Consider the following 26,376-nt stretch of genomic DNA (forward strand, 5'->3'; position numbering starts at 1 on the left):
AAACTTAAATGATTCAAGGCAATCGGTTTCCTCAAACGGTTTGAGTTGAACTAACTCATCAGGTTTTACAGTGTAGGAATAGAGTGATGCAAAGCGTGGGCCGACAGAAGCATTGCACGGACATATGGATCACCAGCATAACACTACTTATCAGGTCCTAATTTCTTTGAACATTTGATACATATATTTACTTTTATAATTTCTATCACACAATTTGTTTTTCCAGCTCCAATTGGCATTCAATCATTCTGTTCTTCAGTCACGTACTCACCTACTCTCCTGCCAAGCCCCTGAAATAAGTCAGGTTACAACCAAGAATACATTTTCTCTGACAGACTTCTTTTTTTTTTTCTTCTTTTTTTTTTTATCGGGCTCTATGACATTGGTTTCATGACTGCTTGACTTGGGCTGGCCTGTAAACATGGTACGGTGTTGCTTCTAGAGCAGGATGAACAGCTGGAAAAAGTTGTCAATAGTAACGTTCCATAAGTGGGCTAAACTGGTTTACTGGACACTTTGTGCTGAATGTGCTAAAAGACTTTCTAACCTCTTAACATTTAAACTGCAAACATCCCATAATACAAAACTCACTCAAAGTACAAGGGCTGATATTTTCTTTCTGTAATTGTACATACATAGATTTCTAATCCTCGACTATCATGAGCCCCATAAATTCAAACATCAATTCCAGAAAAAAATGCTATATTTAGGTCAATATGACTCTGCTTTTAAACAACACATCAGCTCACCCAACTTGAAACAAATATATATTTGGTGCCATTTAGCCATGCTATGTGCAGTTTCTTTTAGGAGGTTTTGAGCTCTCCAATGCTGAGATTTCCAATCCAATACAACAACGGTTGAGGTTATTTAGTTTGTACATTTTCTATCAATTCCATTTATTCAGGATAATTGTCAGAACTTTGTGCCAACCGTCCCTATTGAGAAAAATTGTCTACTTGAGTATGACTACCAACTAATTATTCCTGCACAGCAGAAGGAATTTCAATGTCAAAATGTATTCAAACTCGACAGAGTTCACTGAGTTTGCCCTCATTTACAGTGACTTTGAGACAAAATCAGTTACACCACAACATCAAATATAAAACAATATAGTACTACTGCTAGGATGACTGCTGAAAAGTGATCTTCTGTGCAGAGATTATTGCTACTGCTAGCCCCTATATTGTCTAAGTGTCCTTTTGGGATGGCAACAGTGGTCTGTGTGAGAGATCTCAAAACCTCATTAAACCAAAATTAGAATAGTAGTAGTTTGTACTCCTAGATACCACAAGGGGTAAGTGGGGGAAAATGCCTGATTGCAAAACATCAGCAGTGGAATGATTTAACAGTAATGCTTTCCCTGATTTTTAAATAAGGAGAAAACATTGTTGAAGGCCTTATAGCCGGTTCAGTGGGTGTTATTGAGATTCACAGCAGCTGCAACAATCAAGAAAATGGTTTGCATTTTTATTGAGTGTATTATAAATGTGTATAGAGGGACTTGTACCTTGGCTGGCTGCATATGATTATTAGAAGGACGGAGAGTCAGGAACCTGTAGTCGACCATTTACAAGGTGAACCGAAATGAGACATCTTTTAATGGCTGTCTAGAGTGCTAGAAATCACTTTGATGTAATGGTATGTATAGCTTAAAAAATTGTGACGCCATTAATGATTCTGCCTCAGTTTTGTTTTGATCCGACCCAACAATAAAGAAGTAGCCAGGAGCCGTACGCTTCATCTGAGAGAGGGCAAGTTGATGTGTTTACAGGCACTGACATTTCTATAACAGAATAGCCATAGACGGTGGGTATATAATGAGGAAGTCAGACAAAAATCCCTCTTAATGTATAGACATCAGACATGTGGACATCATACATGATCTTTAGTAACTGTAAATGTGGACTGAATACCGTGTTTCGAGAGAGGCAGTTTGTCTGGCAAAACAGAACCTAAATAATAATGCTACTAGGATAACGGGTTATAAATGAAAGGGTACTGCTGTTGAGAAAACAGTGTATTTATTGCTCCCAGAAATGCATAGGAGAAAATTTGATATGATTTATTGATTGCCAACGGCAACTGGTGACAATATGACCATATTGTGTTGTTGCTGTATATCGGGGGTCTTCCACATTTTTTAAGCCAAGGACCCCTTAACTGAATGAGAGATGGATCAGGGACTCCCTACTACATATATTTTATACAATTAAGTTGCATATTAAACTGGGCCTACAATAACATAACATGTAGGGCGGCCTAAAGCCTTTATACCAGGGATCTTCAACAGGGGGGACCTGTCAGGGGGGAGAGTCAATTCAGGGAGGCCTTTCAGAAATTAAAATGTCTTAACATGAATATGAAACATTATTAGCAAATATAAATCCCCACTGATGATAGGCTTACTGGCTCACTAAGGTAGCCAACCACAGATAGTTAATCTCAAAGGATTCACTATGCCACATGCATGTTTAACATTAAAAGATGATTTGTTTGTAAATCGTGCCAATAATTATTATCTATTATCTTAGTTTCTATATGCAAAAAAACGTATTGCGTAAAGGCTTTAGGCCGCCCACACGTTACTGTAGACCCAGTTTAATATGCAACTTCATTTTATACAATAGATGTAGTAGGGGGTCCCTGCTCTCTCTCTCTCTGTTAAAGGGTCCTTGGTTTAATAAAACGTTGAAGACCCCTGCTTTATACATTAATTGTTAGTGCATAAAATAATAAGCTATTAAAATAGCCTAAGAATGGTTTGCCTGCTTTTATAAATCATGTTAAACATACATGATGTGGCCCAGTGAATCCTTAGGATTAAGTGTATCTATGGATTGCCTTTTTGACCACCTTACATATAAGCCAGTAAGCAGTTAGGATTTCTATTTGCTAATAATACGTTGGAATCATGTTAAAACTTTTTCAGTTTTTTATTTGTTTAAAAAAAATTACAACAATTTGAAGGCCTCCCTTCATTTACTCTGAGGACCCCCTGGGGGCCTCAAAACCTCTATATCGTTGATAAGTTTCAGTCTGGCTTTTGTAAAGAACATTTGACTGACACTACTCTACTTAAGGTCTCTAATGATATCTGATGGCTGCTGATGGGGATAAATGTTCTGAGCTGGTCCTTCTAGATCTCAGTGCAACATTTGATACTGTTGATCTCTGCACTCTGATTGATAGACTGAAAACAACTGTGGAATTACTGGATCCCCCCTTTATTGGTTATCTTTCAGATGGGAGTTTTCCTGTGTCAATAGGAACATATATGTCCGACTCTGCTCCTCTGACCTGTGGTCCGCCCCAAGGTTCTGTGCTTGGCCCCCTGCTTTTCAGTCTGTATATGCTTCCTCTTGGAAAGATTATTGGTAGTTTTGAAGAAATATTTTACCATTGTTATGCTGATTACATCCAATTATATTTATCTTTTAGCCCTGATAGGCTAGACAAACTGACCCTAGAATTAGGCATGCCATTAGGAATCTATCACTCTCTGATTGTAATGTTGGGTAATAATGTTGGGTCATTTTTGACAAATCTGTGTTTTAACAGTCATGTGAAATCTGTGGTTCGTTTCTGTTTTTTCCCATCTCAGGAACATTGTTAAGATCAGATCTGTGGTTTCTAAAAAAAGAGATGAAGATGCTTGTTCATGCTTTTATTTCTATACGTTGGGATTATTGGATTGTACTGTACACTTGTTTAAACAAATCATCCATGGACAAACTGGAAGTTGTACAGAAGCAAGACTTTTGTCTAAGACCAGCAGGAGATTGCACATTCCTCCTGTGCTTAAGGCTTCTTATTAGAAACCAATAGGTTTTAGGGTTCCTTTTTTAAATTTGAATCACTACTTATAGAGCCTTGCATGGTCAAGCTCCCTCTTACATCCAGGATCTATTGCACACACACACACATTTGGTCGCTTTTTGGGGTCTTTAGGCCAAGACCTTTTAACTGTTCCCAGAACACCAGAGGTGTTAAAACCAGATGTGATCGGGCCTTTTCTGTGGTTTCTCCAAGGCTCTGGAACACTCTCCCTTTAGCCTTGAGAGCCTTGGATTCTGTGGAAACTTTTCAAAAACACCTGAAGACACATCTTTTTAGACAAGCCTTTAACTAGCAATATGGTTTAGTATTTTATGTGTTGTTGTTTTACTGTAAAGCACTTTGTGACCCCTCTTGTCTGTGAAAGGGGCTATATCAATAAAGTAGGGCTGAACGATATTGTGTTTTAGCACCGACATTGCGATGTGCGCATGGGCGATATTCACATCGCAGGACGTTGCGATGTTGACGCTAAAACTTTTTTACTACTTGATAGAAAAGTAACTTCCACCGTTCTCCTTTTACATGATTACTACCGGCCAACCCTTCCTCTTTAAGATAGGTAGCCATGTGGACAACGTGTGTATGTGACGTTAGTCCAACGGAGTTTGTTACAGGAAGTGACCCTCTCCGTGTGTAGAAAAGGACCGTAGGCAGCAGCTGCCGCTGACACAATGATGTCATAGTTTTGATGGGTAGTCAGTGAAGCTACAACAGTCAGTGTTTTATGTTCGCTGCAAATACTAAATCACTTGATTAATGCAACATAATCACAACGTCTCCCGGCCATTTCCTCCCCGCAGAAAGCTGCTACCAGCCAGGCTAAAGCTAATGTAGTTAGCCTAAAGAAACAAGGGGTCCGTGTGTCCCAACTAACATTACGGTTCAGAGCCGCGACACCGGAAACGTATCACTAATCTACTACAGACATCTGTGTCTGATCTAATATCATTACCACTGATTTAATTGTTCTTGGATACACAGAGTTTGTTATTAGTGCCGTAACATGCAGGCCTGATCAATTTATCAAACTAATGAGCTGGCCCTGCTAGTCAAACAAAACCTGAAATTTAGAGGAAGCAACATGCATAATTATATGAATACAATGGTGTCATGCTAGTCAACCGGCGGAATTCTGCCTAATTTCCCTCCAAAATGACTTCAGATGTGTAACGTTAGTCACAGGGCTTACTTGCTTTGGTGTTTTTAAAGCCTTAAAGTTTATCAAGGAATGGTTCACATTAGAAAAGATCCTTTTTTTTATTCTTTTCTTCTATGTAGATGCACTTCCCTAAAAAATCACCACAGTAGTCGAGAATGATTTATTATTTCCAAATAGAGCTATTTTTAATCTCTTAAAAATTACTTTTTCTTTTTTTATATCGCAATATATATCACAGTGGAAAAAATATGGCAGTGTAAGATTTTTCCAATATTGTGCAAGCCTAACATAAAGTTGACTTACTTACTTACTGACTTACTTTGTGATCCATCTGTGTTAGAAAATAGGATATCAATTCTACCCATATCACCCCATACATTACAGTTAGCCTGAAATTCCAAATCCTAAATGAAGCATTGTTCTCTGACGACGGTTACTTGTCCATTCAGACTAAGAGCAGCTAAATGAAGATCTCTGAATTGTCCAGATTCAGAAACTACAACATGAACATTCAAACTTGGTACCTACCAAAGTTCTCAGTGGGTTTCGAAAGGCTTGCCATCTGCCATGAAAATTAATCACAATTTGGCTGTCTAATTGTGCTTTTCAGTGAATCAGTTATCAGTTAGTGCTCCAGTGTAATCTTGAGGAAGATGTATATCATGTGTGTTTTCTTTTACAAGCACAGAAAAATATGTAGTTTTATTGTAAGGAAGTTTTTTTTTTCTCTGCTGTGCGGTTTTATTTATATGCCGTGGATTTTATACAGAACTGAATTACCAGTTTTAGGATTCTGTTTGGATCATCTTCACAACTAATGGGGAAAAAACAACCTTTTGCTCTTCAGAGATTGCTCAAATCAATACTGCAATATAGGTTTTTGGCTCTATGGTCCAGTAAATATCAGGTAATCTCCCAAACGCTGTTCAAGTAGCTGAGTGAACCTGCCCATGCATCTGCATTAGTATGAATTGTTTATGCAAAACATAACCGTTGTCAACAAGTTGAGACTCTTGTGTCTGGGAGGTTTGAGAGTAACATTCCCATCACCCCTGAAGCTGATTTCACCCCAAACCTTTGTAAAAGGCATCACTCTTTTCCCAAATGTCTTCACTTCTCACATCATATGACATCCAAGTCTTAGCTAGTGACAACAAAGACTCTGTGGAAGGCCAGACCCCATGCCATTAGATGACCAATTTCAGAAATGTTGATATAAGCAGTGTGACTTTTGATACTGGAAAATAATCTAAAAGAGTTTTTCTTAATAAAAGCTGATTGCACTTTCACCTCAGTATGCAATTTGAGATTACATTCAGCGAACCTTTTTAGCAGAGGACACTTAAAGCCATCCTGTTAATGTGCTTCTGCAGTTTCAGTGCACCATGTTAGTGACACAAAGTGGTATAGCACACCATCTCCTTCTGTAGCACTAATACCCACACTAATAATTTTATGGATTCAATTTTCTGCTGTGGTGACCCGTGTTATAAGTGTGTGCACTATGGTGTTGCGTGCTTATTTTTTTTTTTTTTTTTTTTTTTTTTTGTGTGATGAGAAGTGAGCCATGTTATGTTCAAACAGAGCCAAAGGTAGAAGAAAATGTACAAGCACACTGCATCCCTCTCATAATGGTTTAGTGCTGTGACTGCAAGTAACCTGGTTTCACCACTTATTGCCTTGCCAGTTACTGTTAGTGTTGCAGCGCCATAGCTTGCTTTTGCACTCTGATATGCCCATATATCAGCATCAAAGCCCCACAGATCATATTTAAGGCCTGGGCCAACATCAAAGTGCACTGATTTGTCATATTTAGTGTGATCTTAGATATCATTTCTGTGTCTTCACGCTTCATTCGCCTGTCATCTGCAAAGTAAATCTAGGTTGGGCTCTGTTTGTGTATTGTGTGTGAATTTTTATGTTTAAGAACCTATGTTAAATAAAGGAGAACCAGCTTGTAAGTGCACCTCGCCCCAACACACACACAAGTACACACACTGTCAAGCCAGCTCAACCTGGAAAGAATACCAAGGCGCTGCCGTTGGTGCAGAGGGCTCATGAAACCATCCATACCTGTTTGTATATTCAACAGTGACATAGCTATTTAACATCTGTCCTTGTTCAGAGCAAATGAAAGTGTGAATGAACACCGATACTACCTACATAAAAAAGGCGTTTTGCACATCAATCACCACTTTTGAGCTGTTTTCAATTTCCGTCTAAAGCCAGGCTGTGGGGCTGAATGTATAAAACTTGGGGTTGGATTTTTGTGAACCTAAAATAGAGCTTTTAAGGTATAACATCATTGCAATTGTGGCTTTGCACCATGATTGCCTTTAAGCCTTTTAAGTCAAACCACAGTGGTGAATTTGCTCAGTTCATCTACAGGTTTTTCCTCCATTATGAAAATGTATTAAAAACATCTCCCGCCCACATTTGTAGTTTACTGCAATTCATTTGGCAGAACAAAAAACTGATGTATTTTTCCTGCTGGGCTAGTAAATTATGAAAGGAATTTTCCTGTTTTTGCTGTTTTAGTTGCCAGCCAGAAATTTAGAGGAATATGGGACCTCAAAATGATGCTCTGGTTGCTTGCCCAAGTGGCTGGCAGGGTACTCTAAATGTCCAGCTGCAACAAGGACTTGGCTTCGGGTAGTGTTTTTTTTTTTCATTCTGGTGTGTTTTTTTTTTTTCTTTTTTTTTTTTTGTTTTTTTTAGGCCAGTGTTCACTAGTAGTTTCTAAATAGCAGTCATTGTGACTTCTAGTAACTTAAACTTTGTCAACAAATGATCGCCCATTTGCACTCAAAAGCATTTTAATTATACAAATAATGTTTTATTTTGGTGCATACAAAGGACGTTACATTTTAAAACAATTAATTTGAGTTTAAAAACATTCAGCATCACGAGCACTACCAAGAGTATAAAGAATAATAATAAAAAGAACAAAACAATCCCTATTACCGCAAGGCCTTTTTCCAATTTTGACAGTCATTATTACGATGGCCATTTAAAATCTGTTCTGCTGGCTTTAGAATAGCCTTCACTACATGCTGAATAAGATATCAATATAAATTCATCTTTCAGATCCTTGGTCATAGTAATTTAACTAAGACTCATCCTAATTAATTTGTCTGTTGTCAGGAGATTTCATGTAGTACAGTTGGTATTAGAGCGAACAGCCGGCAGAATCCATCAGGCATAATCTCCTCATTACCACTGCTGCTTTTTTAAATCAGATCTCCTTCTGTGTGTCTCATTTCCTGTTTTTCTTTCTCTTGTTTTGTCTCCATCTTTTTCATGTGATCATCACAATGTTCTCTCTGTAGTACACAGCTGCAGCCGCTCACATTGGCTGAAGAGGTGTGTTTGTGTGTGTGTGTTTGTTTGTGTGTGTGTGTGTGTGTGCTAGAGAGGAGATAGGGTGGATGTCTTGGTGTCTAGTTTGGGAACCAGTTTTTTTTGCTTGTTCTTATGTTTCAGAGGTTGTGCTACAGCACAGGTTTTCAGTCATTCATTCTTTTAAACAAGTTCTTGTACCAATGAAAACACAGACAGACCTTTATTTATTAGATTGACTACTTGGAATTTTTGTGATGTTGCTTGACCAACAGTAGTTTTTTTTTTTCCTGATCAAATTGAACTACACTTTGAACATCCACATAGCCAGGTAGTCATATTGGTGCAGATTTATCAGGCATACATGCATGCAGACTACCTGAATAGACATAAGGAATACAGTGTTTTATCACCTCAATGTATTAATTTGTTTTTTATTAATAAAGGAATGGCACTGAAAATGGCAACCATAAAGACTTGGGATTTTTTCCCTAAAAAGATACAATCAGGACATTGTGGAATACAGATTTTCGGGGCTAAAGCCCTTCAAAGTTAGGCCAAATAAATGGAAGAACAGGAAAGTGAGAGTGACTGATACATTTAACCAAAAGCTTGTGACTTACATGACCCTAGGCAAGCCTAGTGCAGAAGAGGGAAATTAAGGACTATTTTCTGTGGCAATTTGCTATTATTGTTGACATTACTAATTGATTGAAAAAATAAACAGGCAAGTTAAAGTTCTTCGGTGAAGAAGAAAAAGAGACACTTGTTTGAATTGGTTTGCCTGAGTGTCACACAGTAAGTCAGGAATGCTTGCCTGATGGCGATTATACTCAACAAGGACAGAATCAATGGGAATAGAAAAGTTAAGTGAAAGGTTTTGGGAGAAAAGCATTCTTTATCTACGTTGGTTCTAAATAATATCTACTAAAATCAATTTTATGTTTTTGGAAGTAGCCAAAGCATCTAATAATTGTTTAAAATTGCATTGTTTGTGATTATGCGCCGCTGTGTGCTCCACTACAACACCATCAAAGAAAAAGATCCGTTATGATCATTGTTTGCCAAGTTACAGAACACAACCAAGAAAAAAGAAGCTCCATTGCTCACCATGAAGCTTTGTCACTTTGTGGTTTTTTTCTGGCTCAAACCCTGCTACCATCCTCACCCTTTAGTGGACTAAAAATAGCTACTATACAACTATAGTAACAGAAAGAAAAGTGACTTCTACTGTTGACAAATATGCTCTTGTGCATTGGTTTTGTCAGGGCGAAAATGGGAGCCTCTTTAAGGATGTTTCTCTTTAAAGGTTTGACTATTGAACCTCTCAATCACCAGACTCTTTCCACACTTGGAAAAACTCTATCCGGCTCGGCTGCATCCAACCGGATAGTGCTTATTTGTTTGATGGCCGGCCTGTGCTAGCTGCAGGAGACGGAATCCTGTGTTTGGTATGAAGGAATTAGTCGGCCAGCCATGATGTAGGTCAGAAGGACTGGATTTGAACGTGGGTAAAGACCAAGGGCTGACAGGGCTCAGATGTTCAACTGAAACATACAGGGGGAAAAATGGATTAATGATGTACGTCTTTGTACACATACGTGAGAGATGTAACCAGTAATGAAGGGAAATGAAGGGCATTCACGTAACATTTTTTACCATTAAAAATACTGAAGATTATGTACTGGACTGGTTATTCCGCTTGGCATTGTTTACATTCAGGGTTTGATGACTTGGTTTTTGTAAGCTGCATTGACAGTATTCAGATACTTGATACACACAACGCTTGACAACTGGGATTATGCATGAGACAGCCAAGTGTAAAAACAGGAGACGGAAAAGTTGTGAATATACTTGAGAGAAAGCGGTGTGTGTGTTTGTCAGAGAGGTTGTAGCTAGCGGGAAGAGGTTGGAGGGCAGAGAGAGAATTGAATATACAAGAGAGAGGATGCTATTGCACACCCACAGTTAAGCTTGGTAGAGCCGTTACACATACAGCAATGAAGCTCCCATTTGAGCCAAGTGGGTCATTGAGGAAAAAACCGGACATGGGAGCTGTCTGACAGTTCATGTCAAAGGGAAACCCGAGAGCTTCAGCTCTCAAGAAACAGAAATTCTGCCGTGTGTATGGGCTGGCAGGAAGCGGACTTGTCCTCAGCACTTGGATGTCAGAGGGACTGTTCCAGTGAGATCTCTCTGGCTTAGAGATGCTTGACACGAAGCAAACCCTCTGTGTTCACGTGTCAGAGATGGACTAAGGAAAATAGGAAGAGATTCTCGACTTGAGATTGTGAGTGTGCGTCCATTTTGTGTGTGTGTGTCCTTTTAACTGTAAGTTGTATAACTGATAATGTCAGTTGATTTAGGCCTGTTGTTGTATTGGTCTATAGTTCTTGCAAATTTAAAAGTAAGAAATCGAGTAATGTTGTTGTTTGTGTTTGTCACCTGTTAGCTGGATTTTTTAACCGCCACTTTGCTTGTTTGAAAGCAATTTTCTCTCTCTCCTGGGTGGGCCAAATTCTCGGGCAAAGAAGGGAAAGGGGAGATAACATAACGTCAACCCTCATGTGGTCCTGGGGTCAAATTGACCCATTCTCCTATATCAATGTTCTTTTTAGCTACCCAAAATAACATGATTGATACCAAACAACGCTCTTTGGCAAGTAAAAATCTGTACTTTCATTAATTTTGGGGTGTCTTATTCAATTTTATAGCATTTGAAGAATAAACTGAAGTGGATTTGAAATAGTATTGAGTGAAAGTTGAAATATTCCAGTCTGTGATTATCCATCAACATACATTCCTTTAATTTACGTCTAAATAATTCCTAAATTTCAACTTTTTCTAACTCAAACATTAGATATAATTTCCTATAAATTAAGTTTATTGACCATAAAGTCAAAAAATAACTGTAAAACTAAAGTTATTAAGTTAGTGTTACGTAGTGTTGAAAACGTCAAAAGTTACAAACATTGAAAAAAGCGTAAAATATATTGAAAAAAGGGAGAAAAAAGTAAGAAAAAGTTAAACATCGATAAAAAGCATCAACAAAAGTGTTGAGCTTCAATTCTGACGGGAAGACAACATCAGGGTTAAACCAAAATGATTCAGCCTTGGTTCCTGCACACGAGCTTTTGTGATCCTCCAGGAGCGTGTTATTCCATATGCTCATGGCTCATGTTTGACAGTAATTTGGATTTCATGTCTGAAAATATGTGCTAAGTTTGTTGGTTTTTACAAGGCTATTATCGGCCATTTACTTATTGACTTAATCAGTTAATTACTGAATGTTTTGAAAGTATTCTCTTCTTCTGGGCATCTCACAATACTCGTGTATAGGCGTGCACGATTCGGTTTTGAATATGAATCACGATTCTATTAGCTTAGAATCGATAACACGATTCTCTGCCACGATTTTTTTTCTCACAAAGTGTAATGTTTCTTGTACACATGAATCGTAACAGAACAAATAGGCTGTACCAAGTACCAAGTAAATCTAAGTTGAAGTAGTTTATTCATGTTCTTTTTCCGTTATAACTGACTGTCAAACTGGATAATAAAAGGAAGTTCTGGAACAAGGTCCCATCCTTCCTGTATACAGCTTGGATGGTTCCCCGCGTCCCCTCCTGAGGTGGCAAACGGTTTTCCAGAAGCACCTTGGTGCAGACCAAAAGTCCTCCATGTCTTCTCCAAACTTCTCCCCCACCCGCTGCTTTGCCTCTGTGACGGCAGAGGCTGCAGCCCTTCGCGCCGGTCGGTGCCTTGCTACTGCCTCCGTTTGACTCATCTTCTTCAATTTGTAGGTGTTTTAATATTTCCTTTATCAAGATCATTGATTTACGACCTGATCGCCAATCAGCACAAGCCTAATCCGCGCTGTGGTTTCCTCACCCTCTGCATTCTGCTCTGGCCTCCTTGTTTGCATATGTTGCAGATGCTTTTTCAGCTTCAATTACTTAAATGCACACACACAACACATGTGTTGTTAAAAAATGAATAATTCCCTCTGTTTCTAAAGTAAAAATTGATTTGCTTGAAACTGTGCCTTGTAACTCGGATCTTGTCTGAAAGGCAGTCTCACGTTTGTAAGCCCACCCCTGCAGTTGGAGCACCACTACATTTAAATATTACTAATACTAATAAACCAGAAGTCTTATTCCCTGGCATGATTGTGTGTGTGTGTGTGTGTGTGTGTGTGTGTGTGTGTGTGTGTGTGTGTGTGTGTGTGTGTGTGTGTGTGTGTGTGTGTTGCCACGGTTACATGGCATCTAGCCTGTGCTACTCTCCCCAGAGCCTTGTGTTTCCATGACTTAAAAAACAGCCTTCTCTTAGATACCCTACCAGGCGGAGGGACAACTGCTAGTTGCCATGGAAGTGCCGGCTTTTGTTGAGCAGCAGATTTCACGACTCCGCTGAAGAAGAGATTTCAGTGGCAGACAGGGAGGCTGATAAAATAAGGACGTGATTACTGAAGGCCTGACGTGACTAAAGCAACTAATTAGCGAGGTGGGGTTTTCCCGGCTTCAGTCAAATTTCAGCGAGATGGGGAGGGGGACGTGAGAAGATGTAAATAAGTAGGCGAGGAATGCTGTGGTCACCTCGGTGCTCAATATCCTGCGGCCCACGCTTGTCTTTGTTAAAGTAATTGAGTCAGGCAGCTGTTGACGGGCTCTTAACTGCATGTTTGACATTACATGAGACTCGAAAGGCATCCTTGGCGTTGCTTAAGTGAGTATGATAATGGCTAGGAGAAAGAGAAAAGAGTGACGTGCGATTAATCAAGGAAGAGCGGCATACACAGGGAAAACTTAAAAAAGGGTGCAGAAGGCTAATGTATGTTTCGGTGGGAATTAATTTTCAACAAAATTGCTGGTGTGCACCGTTTTGAAACCTGCACATTTGCGTAATTTGTAGGATAGTGTTTGTGTTTCCGTGACGATGTGCTGACTTCCTACTTATACGTACACATTTATGGAGCAGAATCAGCACCCATTAGAGATGAGGCTGTCAGCTTAACCTCCTCATTGTCTTTTCGTCAAACACACATACAGACATTAGCCATGCCATTTAACATTGGCAACATCTAAATATCACATTTAAATGCATGTTTCTGAGGGTACGCTCACTCACAGAGGCACAGAGGAAGAGGGACAACCTCTGGGCGCACACACACGTTTGCACACACACACACAGAGGTAATAGAAGACACAAAAATGCGACCTCATACAGAATGTTAGGATGTATCAGGCACTTTCACACGTAAGCTGTATCACAAGCTGGCAAGTACAATACACATACTACACATGTACTACACCTAAACATGAAATCCCCACAAATTAAATACAGCACATTGAAACATCGTTACAAATTCCTGCATTCACTGGCACTAGTCTATACACAGTAATTGCCATCTTGGTGTTCCAAAATATGTTTTCTATCAATTAAAGTCAGACACGCTGAGTTTTGCCATGAATATTTATGAGTTGTTTCCAGGGCGATGTTGCGTAACTCGGAAGCTGTTTATTTTGGTCTCTGTTGGCCCCACATTCAGCGTCATGATAGAGTTATAAAATGGATGCACATTGTGGAGTGTGAAGGATAATTAATATGAAACTTTACTGTTTGTCTAGCACATTAATTTCTCGGTCTCATCAGCTGTGCGTCACAGGCTCAGTTTTTTATTTCATTGCGTTCTTTCACATTGTATTTCCTTGTTATTTTTTATGCATTCTTTACACATTTCTTTTCCCTTTTGTTCACATACTGCAATGGACTGGTGAAATGGCCGGGACGTACGGTGTCTTTTGCTCCGTACATGCTGCTAAAGGCAGCGGCCCCAATTAAACCTGAACAGGATAAGCGGTAATGCCAAACGAATGGTAGATTCATGCTGATCACTCGTCTTTTCCGGCCCCTTTATTTTTCTAAATAATCTCTAAATATCATAAATAAAGTAATAAATAGATATATAAATCTTTTCTCTTCCTTTTGCTCTGTTTTTATTTTTTTGCTGCCTCTGTCTATTTGCTGTCTCTAATTGGGTGGGGTTGCTTTGCCTTGTGTCGGGAGCATAGCTCAGTAATTTTTACGGCGGTACAGTGACTTTTTTTTCTTCTTCACCTGTGTCTGTTTGGTACTTTGGTGACTCACCCTGTACCTTGGTGGGGAGAATGAAGGAACGTTTGTTCGCATTGTTGGAATAGGTCAATAATTACTGCAATGACCCCTCTTTGATTCCAAATTATTTTGCATGTCATGTCCCATTTTCCCTTTTAACAGTAATTTAGTTAAGGATGAGTTTGGATTGTTTTGACATTTCATACAGTCTCATTTTTAATTAAAAAGGGGAAAAGGTGGCATCCGCATGCAGCCTCTTCAGAAAGTTTTTTAAGTGTATCGTCAGGTGTGACCATGTTAGATGACGGGGTGGGAGGAGACTTAACTAAAACACAACAGCAGGAACGGGGCTTGCAGCTCACCAGCAATACACACAAAAACAGACACACCATCACAAACCGAAGACACTGACAGAGGGACGGACCCAAGACACACTGGACGAAACACACGCAAAGACAGCAGCAAAGGGGCAAAGGCAAAATTCTACTTCAAGGACTGAGCCATGCTAAGCCAAGACTCCAAATTCCCCTGGGGTGCTCCATATATACGAGTCGTAGGGAGCTCCATATATATAACATCCAGTAAGGAAAGGGTCCATGTAGGAAAAGGCAAATCGTGAGGTGGCTTCCAATGTTTTTCAATCATTTTCTTAGCAGCTGTAAGTCCAGAAAATACAGCACATTTTTGAATTTTAGAGAGTTGAAGGGCTGCCAAATCATTCAGAATCAAAGCACAGGTAGGAACAGGTACAGTAACATTAATCAAGAAAGATCTTTTAAGTGCAGTATTGTTCCAGAACTGACCAGCAGGAGAGCGATGTATGACACTTACATGCTACAATAGGTTTCAACCAATCTCCAAGTTTTGATAAGATGAGAGATAATGGGGCCGAAGCGTAGCTGGCACTGGTATTAGAGATATTGGAAAAAAGAGCGTCATGGAGTGATTATGGTTCTGTCATAACATTTTCTAATTTATGCCAGCAGACACACACATCTGAGTCAAACCAGGTAAGGAGGGGTCTTAACACAAAGGACCCAAAATAAAGTTGGGAACTGAAAGTCCACCATCCTCCTTCCTCCTCTGTGGAGTAGACATCTTTAGTCGCGGCTGCATGCCTTTCCAGATAAATTTAGATACTGCAGATTGTAATTTATGCCACTAATGAGAAGGAGGAGAGAGAGGTAGTATAGAGCTCACAAAATTAATTCTGGGTAAAACATTAATTTTGATCAAAGAGATGCAGGTTTTAATAGACATGAGGAGACCCATCCATCTTTCTGTATCTTTCAGGGCAGCAGAATAGTTATGTTTAATAATCTGATTTAAGCAAGGGAAAAAATCAATGCCTAAATATTTTAACTGTTTAACAATGGGGATGTTAGCAGATAGTTGAATAATTTAGATCAAGCAGTGCAGACTTTGACCAGTTAATTTTAAAGCCTGACAAGCTTCCATAAATCTCGCATAATGATAGGTGAGGAAGAGACTGAGAGGGGTTTTCTATAAGAACAAAAAACATCTGCAAATAGTGAGAGGTATTGCTCTGTATTGGACATTTATATCGGTGACACCTTAATCAATTGGCTAATGGCTTGAGCCAGAGGCTCTAGGGAGAGGACAAATAATGCAGGACTCTAGGGGCTGCCTTAGCGTGAAGATCTGGAAATAAGGAGGATGAAGAGAACCCGCTTAAGACTCTGGCTGAAGGGTTAGAATACGGAACTTGAATCATACCTATGAAAGTGTTATCAAAGTACATCACTTCTAAGAATGACCATAAGAATGACCACTCAAGTCTGTCAAAGGCTTTCATTGCGTCAAGAGAAAGAAGTGACATTGGGGTCTTCTGCCACATCAACAATGTGGAGCTTCCATATCTGCTAGCTTCACCTCCGTCTCCTGAAAAGCGTGGCTATGGCTGTCAAGAATACAGTACTTGCGTTGCTTTCCACGCTAGTTTTTAGGTTATTCACATCCGATCTGATAGAACCAAGGTTTGCCAGAGATGCCACCTGGGCATAGATAGAAGTTAGCTTATTGTTGGTGATCCCCACCTGTTCAGTCTGAGACTGAATCTAAGAAAAACGTGGTTTGAGGTAGCCTTTCTGTTTGGCCAGAAATGCCTCAGCAATGGCATCCGTATCGCCACGCTGGGTTCTGTTCTTGTTTGCCATTCTACTTTAAGTTAATCTAAGAAGCACAAAGTTGTAATATGTCCAAGTTGGAACCATATAAAACAACTATTTGATGGGCAAGGAGCGACACTTTAAGCCGCCATCTCTGTCCAGCCGATCACGTGAGCCCTCCCTTGTCCCTTTTGTTAAGTATTCTTTAACCAGTGTCTAATTGCAGCTTACATGCATTAGGGCCTTTTACTTTGATAAAGTCTCTTCACAGTCATCTGAAGGCGGCAGTCACGCTAAATCACCATGTGCCTCTCTTATACAACCAAACGCTCCCAAACACGTCTCTGTTTTCATGGTTTCTCTGGTGAAGTTGGCTTAAGTGTTTTTTATCATAGCATGCATATAACAAACACATCCCCCCTCACTCTGCTTCTCCCTCCTACCTTCTTGTTGATCGGGGGGACTGTGTATGGATGTGGACGTGTTAATGTAAAACACCTGAGCAGAGGGCAATATAAATAAAACCTTCACGTACATAACACATTGTAATCTTACTGCCGCACCGCATAGTTTAAATGTACGAGGTATTTGTTTTTCCGGTCTACATGCCAGTATGGAAAAGATGAAAAAGACAAAAGGACAAAGATTTACATACTCTTTGGGTATCTCATAGCCATTATTGGGTGCAGTCTTAGTGAAAAGACGCTCACGCACACGCTCACTCACACGCACACACACACTCACACGCACACGCACACTTGTTTTCTCTGAGATGTTGAGCTGTGGAGGTTTGCAGCTGAGTCCACACGGATCACAGCAGGTTGTCAGTTCTTCCCACATTTCCTGTGTTTATCCCACAGAAGGTCATTATAAACAGACTTGCATGTTTGTACTCTGATTACTTATATTTATTAGACTCACATTTAACACATTTTAAGGTTTTTTGTTGTACGGGTTGATTATTGATACTTCTAGTAAAGGTCATTTTGGAACTGAAAAATTCAGCAATACAACCGGGTTGATGACAACTTTAGGGACTGACTCGAGCGTCAAGGAAACGTAATCCTCTGTCCCTATTCTGTACTGAAATATAGTTTGTTGCCTCATGCGATACATCAACTAAGCAATAGGCATCAAACACATAAAGACGCAAAAACTATTCACGCTTATCATAATTTTAAATATAAAATGGCTCCTCTTACATTGAAAAAATGAAAGCCAAGTTTGATTCTATTCATGTCCTTCCACCCACATTGCACATACGCATCTCTTTGTGATTATTACAAAGGGTATGAACTATACGTGTGAATAATAAATAATTAATACAGTATTGTTCAGCCAAAAATTAAAAAAATGATTTTTTTTATCTGTTTGCTAGTGTCATGTAAATGACATACAGCCCCAAATGCTGCCTCCTGTCCTACAGGAAGCTCATCATCTTGGAGCACAGTTGACATGTATATTATTTGAAGCCCTCATAACAGGCAAGCAAGATTCTACAACCATTTTTAAATCATTCTTCTTCAGTAACAGCAGAAGAACAGTACATCACCCTCTTGTCACCTTTGCTTCATCATCCCACCGTTTCTTTTTCAATACTGACCCACTTAGAGTTGTGTCAACACCCTGGGGCTTGTTACCATCATGTGAAACCAAAGATGCTGTTTTTTATTCCAGCCATGCTTGCCTTCTCATTGTGTTCCTCTACACCTGTCCTATTTCCTGGAGCAGATGTAATTGCAGAGTGGTGGGTGGGGGTTGGGGGGAGCGTTTCCTATTAGAGACTGATGGTTTTATATTGTCCATAATGATCTGAATTAAAATTGGGTGAGTTTTAGTCTGGTTTCATGCAGCTGGTTATTGCAGAGGTTTCTAAACCTGCTTTTTTTCTGGTGACCACCTCTACTAACATCATAATAATATTGATATTCTTTAAACCTTTAGGCAAAATCACGATTTTTTTAACTTAGAATTGATTCTTTGCCACGATTATTTTCTCACAAAGTGTAGTGTTTATTGCACATATAAACCACAACAAGACAAAACAAAAATAATTGGCAGTACCAAACATAGATGTTTTTTGGCACCTTTACAACATTGTGCATCACCACAAGCATTACTAAACGCCTCGATGAAGAGAAGGGAGAGCATCGCAGAGCTTTGGAGTGCTTTAAAACCTATTTCATATAGTCTATGTTTAAAACTCAGAAAGTAGTGGCGTTTGTGATGCACTTGGCTTATAAAATTAAATGATAATCAAAGTCACTAAAATTTTTTTAATAAATTACAGTAAAATAAAATTATTAGTAAAATAAATTAAAAAATAAATAAATCGTGAACAGGGTGAATTGAGATAATAATAATAATAATAATAATAATAAATTGATTGCAATTTTATAACGATTAACCGTGCAGGCCTAGTGATGTCACACAGCAAACACACATAACATTTCCTGCAGTAATCTCCAACACAGTCTATCACATTTCCCAGAGGTTCGGGATGTGCTTTCAAAGTTCATATTAAATTTATTTAAAAAATTAACGGTTAACGGTTACGATTTTTGGTTAAAAAAACGTTTCCACCTGGGGAAGACTAGCAACTACTTTATAAAAGCTATTGAGGATCTTAACGAAAAATATATAAAAATACTTAATAACACCCAAAACTTACCTCCTGCCTTTTACCTTTCTCCTACAGGGAGGAGGAGGAGAGCCTGCGGGACAAGATTCGGGCAGACCATGAGCGAGCACTGCAGGAGGCAAAGGAGAAGCTGAGAAAGTCACGTGAGGAGCTGCAGGCTGAGATCCAGACAGAGAAGAACAAAGTAATGGAGGACCTGAAAAAGAAGGATGCGGGGCCTAAACCTCTGCCCCCCGTCCCCATGCCCAAAGTGGTGGGCGTCAGTGATGGTGAGCCACCAGAGCCTGACGCCAAAGAGAAACGCGACAAGATAAGAGAGGTAAGATGACCGTTGATTAGTTGGTTGGATTCAGGGAAGCTAAGCTACTGTATGTACTGCTGTGGACGGGGGCAGCAGCTAAATGTATTTCAAACTATCATTACATATTAGAGGTGGTCCGATACCATTTTTTGCTTCCCAATACCTATTCTGATAGCTAAACTTGCGTATCGGTCGTTACAGAGTACTGATCCGAAACACAGTAAAATTTGAAGTGTTCAAGTAACACCTAAAGAGCTAAATTTAACACTATTCCTGAGTGTATATGGTCCCACCCAAAATTAGTTTGAAATTGCTTTTTTTCATGGTGTTAAAATTTAAGAGTTAAATTACCTCTAAATAGAGTAAAAAATGTAACACTAAATTTTACACTAAGGGTAAATAACACTGGAGAGTGTGAATCTTTGACTTGAAAGAGTTGATCATTTAAATCATCCAATTCTAACACTGTGTGTAGTGTCATGGAACATTGACACAATTTCCAGAAATAAAGAAAAAGTAAAATCAGCAGTATTGATTTTACACTTAATTCAGTTTTTTGGGTGTCAAGTTACACCAAATACACCATTAAGTGAGTAAAAATCACATCTTACCACAAAATAACGCGTTTAAAGGTTTTTATTATCTGCTCACTTACAGTATGTCAGGCGAAAAGAATACAATTCCATTTTTAAAACATTGACCTTAGGTCTCCATAAAATTGCAATATGGAACAACATACATGGAGGAATCTGTCGTTTTGTACTTCATTTGGACATCAAAAAGGTTTACTGTAACACAGCTCATTAATGTAGGTTTAGAACCTTTTCTGGATGCATCCTGACCTTAAAAGCATAGTGATCAAAACACACAGCCAAAATTTTGTTTTTACAAAATACAGGCATCTCAAATGCTACTTCAGTACAGATAATAAAGTCACAGTAGTACTCTGTACCATGATATTTTATCCACTTGGCAGAAAGCACACTGTTAGACAATACAGTTCCAAATTTGAAAGTAATCTTGGGACCTTCTTTGAGCTCACTAAGTGCCTAATCTTCCCAGGACCTAAAGGAAATCTTTCCTTGCTAAAGGACTCCTGATACATTGCCATACAGTTGTATAGAATTCAACTGCAAATAATTACTTCCATGAAACAACTTTACTCTAGGTGGACGATTTCTTAACGTACTGCAGGACAAGTCCGACTTGAAACTGAGCAACTCCTTCTAAAATATTGTGCATTATATCTACAGAAAAATTGTTGGATGTATTAAAATACTGTTGTGAATTCAACAGACAACTGCGTTTGACACCATATATACAGTATGAGGTAGTGTAGTATCTGTACATTTTGACAGTGCAGTTTGCGCATCTCCACAGTTTGTAGCACAACTTCTAGATCATCTTCACAAAACACAGTTTGGATACAATCTTTCTCAAGAAGACGGAAACAACAACAATACCATGCCCCAACCGACTCCACAAAGCCAAACAAACCGTGCAACTCCAGATTATAACCAGTGACCTAAACTATGGTACCGTGAATCACGTCTTTCAGCCTGGGAACTTTAAGTCCCTCTGTCCCACAAGTACTTTAAGATCACTGACAAGTGGCTCAAGTATCGAATTAAAACCATAACGCTTGATGTCCTGTGCATGGAAAAGACCTCACAAATGAATATTAACCAATGATGAATTAAAGATTGGGGGGGGAAATTCCGTGATGTAAAATATATACCACCTAATTTGTGTATACCCTTTTTAGACCGCAAGGAGTTTGCTGTTTTAAAGTTGTCATACAATAGCTGTAGGTGTAAGGCATCTTTTTCCATAGAGAATAAGGGACTTTTTTTTAAACAGGCAGCATCTCTCAAGTCTGCATATACACCTTCCTTGGGTATGTGCCTCGGCTTAAATGTGTCTGCAAGTTCTGCGTTTTGAAAAATTGCCTTTAGTGTTTCCAAAATGGTAATATCTGCAAACTTGTCAGTTACGACCTGATCGAATGTCCCAGTTGTTTAGTTTCTTCTGCTTTCAAATTTTGTGCCAAGCACCTTTTCAATAGGTTCTACAATTCCCCATTTCTCTATGAAGTTTTTGTCATTTAGCTTCTGAATTTAAGAGTGTGAAGGGGTTTTCCAACTTTTGCGAACATTGTTCTTCTGTTCTTATTTTCTGTGTCCTGTGGAGAGAAGCACTGCAGAGCTGCATCTTTAGCTGGACTATGAATCTCAAAACACACTTCTTCCAAGTAGGAAACAAAACTATTTACAGTTGATTGACTTAATCTAGCTGCTTTTAGTTGTGCAACAGTAGAGGAACACATACCTAGGGTGCTCCTGTTGGACTTCTTCAGCAGAGTAGATGCTACCTCGTCTTCATTAACTGTCCGTGGCGTTGTAGCAGCCTCCTCTATATTAGTGGTCACTGCTTAAATAAACATCAAGATCAACCTGTTGTTCAATGTACTCACTGTGTTTGAATGTTTCCTAAAACCAGAAAATTTACCAAACACACAGCCACATCCAGTCTGAGCAAATTTAAGGCTGAGATTTTTTCCCAAGACAATAACCATGAACTAATTGTAAATGCCTAACAAGCATATTTGAGGGGTCAAGGATCTTGTTGTGGCGATACACAAACGTCAGTTTAATTTTCTTCTTGATAGTGTCCTCCTCAGCAGAATGTTTCATAAGTGCAATTGCTTCGTTGCACTCATTTACAGTCAGGGCAGTCTGAGGAGCAAACTGGGATTCTCGTCTGACAGTCGGTCCTCCAGACATGTCTTACCAGATGATCTTTTGGCTGATTCTACAAAACACGGCAACATTTCAATCATGTCAAAAGCTTTAGTAGCTTTTTAAAGGAGGTACTCCACTGTAAAACATACTTTTAGAGATGAAAGAGTCCATTTACTTTGAACCTGCACATTTTACACCTTGGGAATTTACTGTGTACCATTGTGTCATATTTTATTGTTTTAACAGCTTTATACTATTATCCCTATATGGATGTGATATGATTTCTATCTTTGTTGTCTGTCTGGCTCAGGTTAAATTCTTTGTTAAACATGAACAAACACAAACAACGAACGCTACAGAACTTTCTTTTTTTATCCAGTTTGACAGTCAGTTAAAACAGAAAAAGAACAGAAATAAACCACTTCAACATAGATTTTCTTTAGGGCTTCATTACGTAGTATCGGATTGATGCATAAACTCCAGTACTTCTCGATTGTTGTCAATAAATCTATCAGTATCTATCTACTACCATACTGTATAATAAGGACCTCCTCCTGTGCGTAGTACTTGTCTTAACTCTAGACCTTTTAAATGTTTAAAAGGTCCTTATTTTCATATCTGCATGTTAAGCAAAAGATCTAATGTAGGAAACTGAATAATGAATGACTTTTAATAATGATGAAGAGCCACTAGTAGTTTATGGATTTCATGAGAGAAACCAGTGTCATTGATATTTTGCCCATTCAGTGCATGTATTCCAGCATGAGGCATGTGCAACACACATGATTCGGGGCCTTTAATCCACTGTGATTCTTTGGCAAACATCCCTAAGTCAGTGTGGACCATCAGCTCCCCATTCACATGTAATTCAGTGAAGACCGTTTCAAAATAGAGTGGATAGTGTTTTGAAAACCAAGATTTGTGTGTGTGATCCTGATTATACTGTATGTCTAAAACATCTTTTTTTCTCTGCCTGCCAGCTTTTATTGAAGGCAACAGCAAGCCAGACGGACCGTGCCTGTGCAGAATGCAGATGGTGCTATCTGGTCTCACTCTCTATAGATACTAAGCCAACCCCAGCCCATCTCCCTCTCTGCTCCTCTTCTTCCTTTCTCTCTCCCCTGCAAGTTCTCCTGCATAATTAACTCATATCATCTTTCTTGAAACGGCACTTGGAGTCGAAACACTCGCCGTGCATGGGAACCGGCCCATTTACTCCAAACCCACCTTTGTCTCTAAATGCCCCTTTTGTTCCCTTTATAATTACCATTCAGAGAGAATGCCATACACTCCCAAATGAGCAAGAAACTAGCGCTTTTTACTGAATGCCTTGTGATTCCGAGGAGAAATCCTAATCACACAGTTCATACAATTGTGACGAAAGAGTGGAGCTTTTTATTTTTTAAATGCAGGCTACATGCAGACCTTTGGCTTTTCATGCTATAAAGTGAAGTCCAGGGAGGAGTAACGACATCCATCCGCTCGTCATCAATTATGTTTCATGTAAGGCAGTGGTAATTGTTCTATGTTACAGCATTACTTTCTATAGGATTATACCATGTGTCTGACCCAAAGTCTTACACGGTCTTACCCATCTTACCCGTCTTTCCTGCATTACTTCTTGGTGAGAATCAGAATCAGCTTTATTTGCCAGGTATGAGGACACATACGAGAAATTTTTCTTCGGAGCATCATTACTCACAATGTGCTTACACATACAAAAACAACCAGAACAAAAATATACACACTAATATATACACGCTCTAAACAGAAACAATATAGAGGCATTAGTGCATTGAAGAGTTCAATAAAATTATTTTTATTATTATTATTATTATTATTATTATAATTATTGTTATTTAAATCTCCACCGAAGGCGGGATGTGAACGGCGCAATAGCGTTCTGTCATTCAGTCCACACCAACTTCAGCTCCTGGGGAGCTGAGTGGACACCAAGCTGTACCATGCTGACAGACAGCTAAACTTTGCTGAACCAAAGTAGTTTTTATGTTTGCTCCATTTAGAAGAAATCAAAAGTTGTTGCATTGATTCTTTGATTTTAGTTCCACGCCCACTGCAGCGAGTGAGGGGAATCTGCCTGTAGGGAAACAGACTGGGAACGTTTAAAACACACACGCAAAGGGATGTTTGTGTATATAATCAGCTGCCCATTCCGATTCCACTTCACTATACGGGGCAAAAATAGAAACGTAAAGAAATACAGGGGGTATCATTTCATGCAGTTAGTGTGGATTGATAGCTTTTAATTAAATGCAAGGGTATCCGTGAGATGTGCGTGTGGCGGATGTCAGAAGTGCTTCTAAAATCCCTTTCAGCAGGTATTGGCTGTTAGATTTATTTAGGTTTGATTACAAATTTGGATCTGTGCAAAATTCATCACTGTGAAGGATCAATAACTGCAGTCTTTGCCTCTAGTTATAATGATTGGAGTTGGGTTAAATAATCAATTTAAAATAAGTTGTAAGGGTGGCTGTAGCAACACCTTTTAACAAAATGATGAAAGAATTTTACTTTTTTTATAATTTGAAAATCAACAATCTCAAAGTACTTGATAAGTACTTCATATTAATTGGAAAACCTATATTGGGCACACACATTTGTTGCTTTCTTATTTGCTTGCTGTTGGTTCATACTGTAGTCTTAAAGAAGTTGAAGTTAAAGCAAAATATGTGAGAGTGGAGGTAGAAAGACACAGGCTTGCATGAATTAACGGTTTGTCCCGTCGGCCATGTAACGTTTAGTTTTTCTTGATTCAAAAATTAAAACGGCAAGAAGCTTTTGTTGGTCCTCCCAGTGTTGGTCTCTTTTTTTCAACATATTTATCACGTTTCCTAAGGACTTGCGTCTTTATTTTTGGACAATATGGTTGAAAGGAACCCACATTTTTGAAAATGAGTTAAATTTGTCACGAGGACAACAGGAGGGTTAAAACATACTAAAGTTGATTAGTTCTTATGTTATTTTCCGATTGATGCAGCTCCGTATTGGCAAAATTGTACTGCTAAAATCATCTCTTGTTTTAACCTTGAGCTGGTTATCATGATAAGTGAGTTATGGTATGAGTAGTTATGAGTCTTAATAACATTTCACGACACCTTTGTGTCTCTATATTCAGTGCAGATAAAGATGCTGATAAAATAACTGTGGAGAGAAGTAAAGAAAATCAGTCAAAACCAGCAGGATACCATGCCACTCCCACCCTTTGTTCCCGCAGAAATAGAAGTAAAACTCCCTTTTGTGCCCTCCAAATACATATTCTATTGACTGTACAGAACACAAATCCTTTTTCACCACGTCAGCTCACAGCTCTGTGCTATTTTGCTATTCTTCTTATTAGGCGCACCGGACATTAGCGGCCATTAAACCTTTGTCTGGCGATGGAAAGCGCTTTAGGACAATAAAAGAAAAGTACTAGAATGGATTTGACTATTAACTTCTCCAATACTATTCACCTGTCACATCATGAAGTAGTGCTGGCCCAGAGCTGTTGAAATAAGCTGGCAGTTGCAGGTAATGGGCCATAATACAAAGGCACAGTTCACTTTCCATAAGGTTTGTTCATCAATAATGTGGGAAAAAGCCTAGTTGGTTTAGACAATTTGTCGAGTCGGTAAGGCAGGAATCAAGATAATGTTTAATCTAATTCTAATGGTAGAAGCTAATGCTTCCCCCCAGGTTTTTATTACTTGTCAATGAAGAATTCTTAATATGACTTTTATGTTATCTCCTCTTTCCTTCCAAACCTTTTTTTTAAACTTAGTGCCCATTGAGGAGACCATCATTTTCAATGGGGCCGAGTGCACAGCATGTATTCTCAGCAAATTACATATATAATATAGTAGGGTGTACAGAAAATGTCACAATTCCTTTTTTAGGCTCACAATGTGATTGCATATCGATTTTTTTTTCATTTATTAAAAAAAAGAAAAAGAAAAGATTCACCGTATGTAAATGTAGTAACTTTTCGTGTGTGTGTCTGTTATTCATGTTGATTTGTTTATTTTAACACGCTGCTATGGTATATATACGTGTGTGTGTGTGTGTGTGTGTGTGTGTGTGTGTGTGTGTGTGTGTGTGTGTGTGTGTGT

At 38.9% G+C, this 26,376-nt stretch overlaps 1 protein-coding gene across 1 annotated transcript in view; it reads left to right on the forward strand.

Moving 5' to 3' along the window:
- The window catches only part of man1a2 (mannosidase, alpha, class 1A, member 2), a 121,841-nt gene that overhangs the window by 7,117 nt on the left and 88,348 nt on the right, over positions 1 to 26,376 (forward strand). The window contains exon 3 of the mRNA XM_034884979.1: positions 19,283 to 19,544. Within this exon, the coding sequence (XP_034740870.1) occupies positions 19,283 to 19,544 (262 nt within the window). The remainder of the gene's footprint in view (positions 1 to 19,282; positions 19,545 to 26,376) is intronic.

Source organism: Etheostoma cragini, chromosome 11, assembly GCF_013103735.1.
Source record: "Etheostoma cragini isolate CJK2018 chromosome 11, CSU_Ecrag_1.0, whole genome shotgun sequence".
NCBI classification, from domain to species: Eukaryota; Metazoa; Chordata; class Actinopteri; order Perciformes; family Percidae; genus Etheostoma; species Etheostoma cragini.